The sequence below is a fragment of the Perissodus microlepis genome, chromosome 15 (genome assembly GCF_051167445.1).
Source record: "Perissodus microlepis isolate ML-2025 ecotype Zambia chromosome 15, ASM5116744v1, whole genome shotgun sequence".
NCBI lineage: Eukaryota > Metazoa > Chordata > Actinopteri > Cichliformes > Cichlidae > Perissodus > Perissodus microlepis.
The window spans coordinates 33,036,640-33,044,518 of NC_140475.1; the positions used below are offsets into that span (position 1 = coordinate 33,036,640).

Here is a 7,879-nt window from a genome sequence, read left to right on the forward strand (position 1 = left end):
CCGTCTAAGTCTGTACCGGTCTGTTCTCAGGCGTTACCTGGAACTCAGGAAGAGGTTCCCTCAGTGGACGAAGCCCAAGCAGCCAAACGGCGCCGCCTGTCTGCGACTTTGCCCCCTCCAGGCCCCGCCCCTGCCAATATCCCCATGGAGACAACCAACGCAACCCCTTGCCCTCAAACTAAAGCTCCAGTAACAAAGCCAGCACCAGAAAATCACAGTATTGGTACACAGCCAACCTCACAACCTCTGTCCCAGCCCCCAATGACCCAGCAGGATGCTCCTGCCCCAGCTAGCGGTATTCAAATGGATGCTGAGACCCCAATGGACATCGGCGTTGCCCTCACCGATCCTTTAACAGGGTCACCTCTCACATCGGATCCCCTCTTGAGTTCAGAGTCTGTCCCTTTTCAGTCCACCTTAAACTCTAATCCCCTGCTGTCTGCCCCGTCCCTGCCTTCCCTTCCGGCTCAGCACATGTCCGACAGCTACACGCCCAGCAGCGGCTACGTCTCCTATATGAAGACACTCCTCCATTCTCATTTTCCTCAGGAAGATGGCCCCGAACCCTTGTATTAAAACTCCACTATATTATTACTCAGCCGGTGGAGGCTGAGCCAATAGGAAGTAAGCTAATGGTGTTGGATTTTACTGAGTGCTGTATTAATGGACAACTTATATCCTCCACTGGCTCTGAGAGCTCAGAGTAGGAGCAGGAAAAGACACGGACATACGAGCACTCTTTTAATGCATGTTACTTTTCTATTTTTGAGTTAATGTGTCTGCAGTGGTGCTTTAGCCTGCTCTGAAGCAGCAGCTAAAGAGGACAAGGCTTTTTTTAACGTTTTCTTTTTAAATACAGATTTCCTTTTTGTTCTCAGTCAGCTGCTGTGCTTTATTTTCCTCCATAATGGGATAAGTCTCTGGGTGGCATCAACCTCCATACCTCGTTGCATTAAATCAATAACAGCACACTCCCATTTTCTTTCTACAGGAAGCTAATTATTACGAGGGCCTCTCAGCTTTGGGGCCCCCGATGGACTTTAAACTCTCACTTCTTTTTAAAAAAAAAATAATGAAAAAAAAATCAAATAACCAGCAACAAGATATCTATTTTTCAATCCAGCCACTCATGGCTTTGAAACTGTGTGGCGGAACAAAAGTATCACACTATCCATCTGCAGGATCTTTTCACGAGGGTGTTTTCTTGTTGGATCACAAGAGGTAAATGGAGAAATGGGGTTTAAAACACAAAAAACACACAAAAAAAGAAGTGTATTGTAGCGGGAACTCAGTATTTAAATGTCTTAGTCAAATATTGAAAGAATTATTTGTAATAGAACAAACATGTTGAATGCAAACACTAGTAGACTTGTCTGCAGGATGCATTAAAATTTTGTGAAGATGTGTCACAGTAGTTAACAGATGTGAACTTTATGTATTGACGTCATTTGGCGGCTCCTCTTTTTACACCAAAACGTTCTCAGGGTTCCTACATGTGGGAAATAAATGATGTTTCAACATCCAAGTCTTCACGTTAAGAGCATACCCGATACACCTGCTTATTGTTATCTTCGCATTTGCTCCCGTTAAAGGTTCGTCTACTATACAGAGTGAGATCTGTTTACTGTCACACTATCGCCTTTCGGCACACCAACTAGGCAGAAGAGTTCAGTCAGTTTTAAAGAAGGAAGGTTTGAAAAAAAGCACGTTATGTAGGAACCCTAAAATCAGGAAATATTCTACACTTCTTGGTTTAAACTGTGTATGTATATATACAAATTAATATGGTAAAATGTTATCTGTTTTTCTATTACTGTACTGTATCTTTTCTGTGTTCATTTGCCGAACTGCATTCACGAACTTGGCCGATCTCAAATATTAATACTTTTAATTTTGGCAGGTTTATGCCAGCATATTACATGAGTTTGTACTGATAACTACGTGTGTTTTCTTTTGTTTGTTTTTGTTACTGTTTGTGCAACAGAGGTGCTACATATATAAAACTACTGATGAACTGACCCCCCTCCCTCCACAACACTGTCACCTTGTATATACCACAGGCCTTGTATTGTGAATCATATTTGTAAATGGCACGCTTTCCTTTTTCCCTTTTTCCTGTCACACGAAACAGATGTTTCTGTATCCAAATTAACTCCATGAAGAAAATTTGAATTCCTTGGGATTAAAGTTGGTTGTGAGTCGCCAGCTCTTTGTGATTTGTGCATTTGTAGAGAATTAAAAAGTATATTGTGGGTTAGACCAACTATTAAGATTAAACTGACGAGCTGCTAACACCTTCCAGTTATCAATTGTACTGTTTAAATACTGGGGGGTCAATGTATATGCAAATATATTCACTGGTCACTTTATTAGTTACACTTGTAAATGCAAATATTTAATGAGCCAGTAAGTTCAAACTGAGCATCAGAATGTGGCAGAAATGTGTCACAAAGAATGAAAGCGTTCTGAAGATGAGTCCAACCCAGGACTAGGAGGGTGTACCTAATAAAACGTCCAGTGAGTGCAGTTATTAGTCGTTTTATATAATATTGGCCCTTCATATACATGCAAATATATATTTCATTGAGTATATTTATATTAGGGGGAAGTCCAAATTGACAGTAGTGCAGAGTAATAAGAATACCTCTATTATAACTCTTGTATGAGAAATGAAAAGCCTGATGGCTGTGGGTGAGAATGATTTTTGGTATCTCTGTTTTACAAGTTTAACATACAAAAAAAAATGGCACTCAGAAAGGGAACCAAGCATAACAAGCAAATACAATTAATTAAACATACAAGATCCAGATACTTGAAGTAAACCAATAAAGACAAAAACAAGCGAGCTCAGTGCTTGGTAATGTTGTGTATTGCACTGCTGAGAGAGATATATTTAATTTTCTGGAAACTCAAGTCTTGGACAGATTAGGATGTGAGCAATTTAAATAATTTATGTTACTTCACTTCACTTTCACCCCCAGTTATACAACAAACTCCAATATTTGCAATGCTGACTACAATGGCCTAATACAAGCTAAGATATGAAGGTACTGGCTTCTTCGGATTAATCTGCATCACTGTGCAGATCCAGTAATATTTTTTTGCCATATTACACCAACTGTCAGCGCCTCCAACATTTGCCAATTCACTAGCTGGGACCACATCCTCATTTTAGGCTTGACAGCATTTCTAGTAGGTAGTGGCATATGGCTTGAACATGAATTGAGGCTCCGGTTTGAGGAAGGCCTCAGAGATGACTGATGGCGGCACCCGGGCCGTGAAGATCCCCAAAGGCTTCCCCTCCAGTAATAAGTGTACGTGTTGCAAAAATATAACTTGTAGGCAGGCTTGCAATGATAAGTGACCTGTGACCTCGATTGAGTATTCAGGGATTTCACTGAGTGGAGTGGATGCGTTGGCAAGGAATAGCTGAAGAGGAGATCAGAAGAAATTCCAGATGGCAAAAGACCTTGATAGAGGAATGAGGGGAACCTCAGTCAGGTAGTGACGTAGCTTGACTGTGAACAAAAGCTCTGGTGGTGAAGCATGCTGGGATTTTTGAAGCTCGAGATAATGGCACGATGGCTCACAAAGGCTTAAGTGTGAATTTGTCTCGAAGTAGAAGATGGAGAGGCGGCTGCCTGGCTGGGTAAGGTAGCGATAACTACTGTGTAGATTTCAGAAACAAACAAAGGTTTCTTTGGAAGCAAACATCAATTTGGAAGAACGAATAGAAGGGAACCACCTTCCACTATGATAACCCCCAAAATCAGCAGGGTGTAGAACTTCAGGCCATCGAGCGGGATGGCTGAACCTCATAGAAGATGATGCCATTTGGGATGGCGAGGAGATGTTGCCAGAACCTCATTTCAGCTTGGAAGAGCTGTACTGAAGGAGAGAGTTTAGGTGATGGTAGCGAGAGCATGTGAGAAGTGAAGGTATGCCTTGGGGAATTATGCACACGGCGGAGTTCAGATGTCCTAAAAGGAGGCACAGCTGTTATTTGTGTGAGAGAGCAAAAAACAGAGAAACCTGTAACTGGAAAATGTTGATGGTTTGTGGAGGCATGCTGGACATATTCTTAAAGAAAGAATATTTTCGGAGACTCTGCTTGAGCTGTTTGTTTTGCTTCTTGTCCAGTTGTTGCTGACACCGATGGTCTTGTTGCTCCCAGTGACAAAGATATGTGTGAATATCCTGGTTGGACATTGCTAAGTGCATTTGTTCTGGGTGGGTGAGCTGGGTCATGTGTGTTCTGAACCAGCTGATTGTGTTATACTGGCCGCATTAATGATTGACTCATTAATGCGGACTGTTCCTGAACCAGTCCCTCCAAAGACTCTGTTTAGCTGCCCAGAGCCTGCTTTGTCTTAAATTAAGTCTTGTACCAATGTGCAGGCAACTTTGAGGGACTGTTACTCTCTCTTGGACTGCTAAAGACTGTTGTGCCCCCGTGCCTGCACCTGTAAAGACTGTTTCTTCTCCTGTAATAATCCCTGAGCCTGCTTCGTCTGTTCCGGCTCTCAGGATGACGTGGACCCACGTGGTCTTTCCCTGCACCTGTTCCAGTTAAGCAGGTGAGGGTGGCTAGGGTCCAGCTGCTCCCTGCCTCTGACCTAGCAATCTCTTTCTGTGTGGTTTAACATGGCGTGTCAAACTATTTCTTGGCTAGGAAACCAGTTCAGAGATCTCGTCTTCACTAGTTCTGCTAAGAGCTGCAGTGTCATATTTGTTGGAGACATCTGGTGCAGTGGTATAATTTGTCCTACACAGCTTTCAGCAAAAAGTGAGTTTTGCCAAACTGTATTTGTATTTGGCGTATTTGTAAGCTCAACACTGTCCCCTCTTATGAGTTCGCTCTGGTGTTTCAGCAGTGGATTACTTTGTGCAAACTTTGACTGTAAAGAGAAAAAAAGCTGATGCAAGATGTGACAGAGCATCAGTAAATGTAAGAAACAGGATGAGAGGGAGAAATAAAAACAGTCTGGTAAAAAGTTCATTAATTGAAAAGGGTAATTTCTCAACGTCCAGTATCTCATGTAAGTAGAGAAATGAAACCCTTAAATGAACAAAGCTTTTTGCACAGATTTGCACAAATGTTATCTCGGAAGTTTGTAATTATTTAATGTAAATTAGAATTTTACAATTATTTATTCCAGCCTTCAGAGAGTCCTCATTTAACATGACTGGAAGCCAACTAAAGAAATGCACAGTGTAGACTGTAAGACTACGGGCTGAGATAGTGCCAGATTTGGCATGGCATTGGCCTTACAGCTGTGATGCGTTCCCCCCCTTACAACCTCAAGAAACCCAAGTTTTTCCTGTCGATTCAATCAGTAATGGTGAAAATTAATTAAAGCCATTGGGGTTGCCCCGGGTCTGTGGTCTCCTTAATCCATGACCTTCTGCCACCTCCTCAGATGACGAGATTTTAAAAGTTCCAATAATTGGCAGTGCAAACACCAGCGCTGTTTATTCCTCACTGCAGCAGCTTGCTGGCAGGAATCCTAGCTCCTCACATTAAGCACACAGCAGGGAAACATGTTTTTGCCGCTTCCTCGCTGGGTTATTTTTAGATGGTATTTGTAATTAGCAGGAATAAACATCCAGACCAGCTGAATCTACCTCTGAATAAGAATTTTGCTATTTCCCCCTTCCTTTCCTTTCTTTTCTTTTTTATAAAGAAGAATATATTACTCTGTCAGGGAGCCTGAGTCATGGATAAGGCGCACTAGCTTTGTGCTTTCTTGTATTTTGGTGTGGCTGTTCATGTCTCCCTGCAGGCAGTTTTCCACCAGAAGGATGCATGCGATGGTTTGCATGTAGCGGTGTTCAATATTGAGACTTTTTTCTGCTTTTTTGCAACATCAACACGTGAAGGTCAAAAGGTAAGTCAGGTAATCCTGTTTAACACGAGCTGTCCCATGCAGCTATGCAAAAAAATGGTGAGCAAGATGGAAAAAAACAAAAACAAGCTAAGACTCGGAGTAGAGAGGCCTCTGCACAAAGTGTCCTTTAATGTCAGGGGCACAAGCAGCCACTTATCAGGGAGGCTGAATGAGGCATACACATGCTCTCAAATCCAAAATTTGTGCTTTCTTTGTGAACAGACTAGCCTTAGAAGCACTCTCAGCTTGTTATGGGTTAGGTGCTAAATCTTTCCATTCCTTTTACCTGCAGATCTTTAAATCTGTTTCCAAGAGGCAGAACATTTTTTCAATCGATTAGTGAATGAGCAAAACGAAGTGGCAGGTGGTATCTTGAAAATTTAGTAAACTGCTTCTCGTCAGTGTGTAATTTCCAAATCCATCACAGCAGAAGTGCAGAGCGGGGCTCTTACTTGTTGATTGTGCAGACCTGAAAGTTTTTTTTCTTCTCACATTGACGTCAGCATAGCTTTTGTAAAAGAAAATGACATCACGCCACAAGGATAAAAATACCCCTATGACACAACGGGATCAGCACAACCTGTTTTTAAAACACTGTTGGTGCACTAACAAGATTCCCTTTGACTCTTCAGTGTTAAAAGCTTCTGAATTTCAAAGAAGCCCAAATGGTGAGAGGATAGAAGTGGGGAGAGGGAGAAGGTCACCGAAAAACAAGAAATCTGTGTCTCATGGACAAATCGTTAATGTGGGCACAAGCTCTCTCCCTTTCTTGCACACACACACAGACAGACATGCAAACTTGCTTTACCCCTGCTCGCTGTGCGAATGCCAAGTCTGCATTGCCCTCGCTGGATCAGGGTGGCCATTAACATTCTGAAGTGCCTGCCGTGTCTTTGCAGAGGAGCTGGGGATGTGCCAGCTTGGCAATTACTTTAACAACTCTAGAGTTTGATTTCTTTATTCAGTTGAACCCAGCCAGGGGTAAAACTGAGGAGAACAAAAAAAAAGAGGAAGAGGACTCTAAAGGACAAAAGTTTATGCCGACCCATCTGTAGTTTAGCACAAAACTTTTGGTCTTTTAACGTCGTCTAACGCTGTAACTACAAGGGTCTCGGGGACAATATGTATTGTTGAGGTGGAAAAGCCACACGTCCCTGAAAAGCTGTTTTAGTGTCCTTCAGGATGACATCGAAACCTCTAACCTGCTCAGTGACTATCAGACAGCTGAATGGCTTACATGGAAATTAAAATCCGTGAATGCACTGGGATCTAATTGCAGGTGGAAGTGGAAATTATGTTGACAAGCTGGTTGATATGACAGGCTCCATTATAGCCTTAAGCTTTTATTACATCTCTGCCTAGTAAATCACATCACTGAAGCAGTATTACCATAATGACTTAGTGGAGCTCAATCTGTCAGCTTTGCCCCTTGTTTAAGGGGATATGACTGAATTATTGCAGGTGAGGTATATTTATGCACTCCTCCAGTCGCCAGAGACTTTACAGTAACATAACTGTTACTAACCCTAACCCTGTCTTGTAAACATCAAAAACTACACATCCTTCCAAATAATCTGCCTGGCAAGAAAGCGCTGTTTTAAAACAATCGGCTGAATTTAAAGGGTTAATTTCCCTGCTGTTCATGTTTAAGCATCTCTAATGCTCCACTGTTATTGACACAGTAGGTTTGCCTGCTGTGCTTCATTTATCAACAAGGAATAGCAGAAAAGCATTAACGTGTTTCAGCCTTGTAGAGAGTGATCATCAAGGCGGCTGCGCTCATGAAAGGATGGAGCAAGATTTACTATTGCTTCAGATTACAGCTCACGACTTACAGCGTAATTACTCCAGAGATATGGTGTAATATTTTGCACTAATGGCTTAGAAGTACAACACATACTGTTACATATACAGATGGGCCAGTGGCTATTTAGCAGAGAGCCCAACTGGTGAAACTGCATCCCCTGTGCTCCTCCCCATCCCACTCTGAA

At 42.3% G+C, this 7,879-nt stretch overlaps 1 protein-coding gene across 1 annotated transcript in view; it reads left to right on the forward strand.

Annotated features, from left to right (window-relative positions):
- Positions 1-2,205, forward strand: part of kdm4b (lysine (K)-specific demethylase 4B) — a 41,187-nt gene extending 38,982 nt beyond the window's left edge. The window contains exon 22 of the mRNA XM_084952825.1: positions 31-2,205. Within this exon, the coding sequence (XP_084808951.1) occupies positions 31-576 (546 nt within the window). The 3' untranslated portion in view covers positions 577-2,205. The remainder of the gene's footprint in view (positions 1-30) is intronic.
- The last annotated feature ends 5,674 nt before the right edge of the window (positions 2,206-7,879 follow it).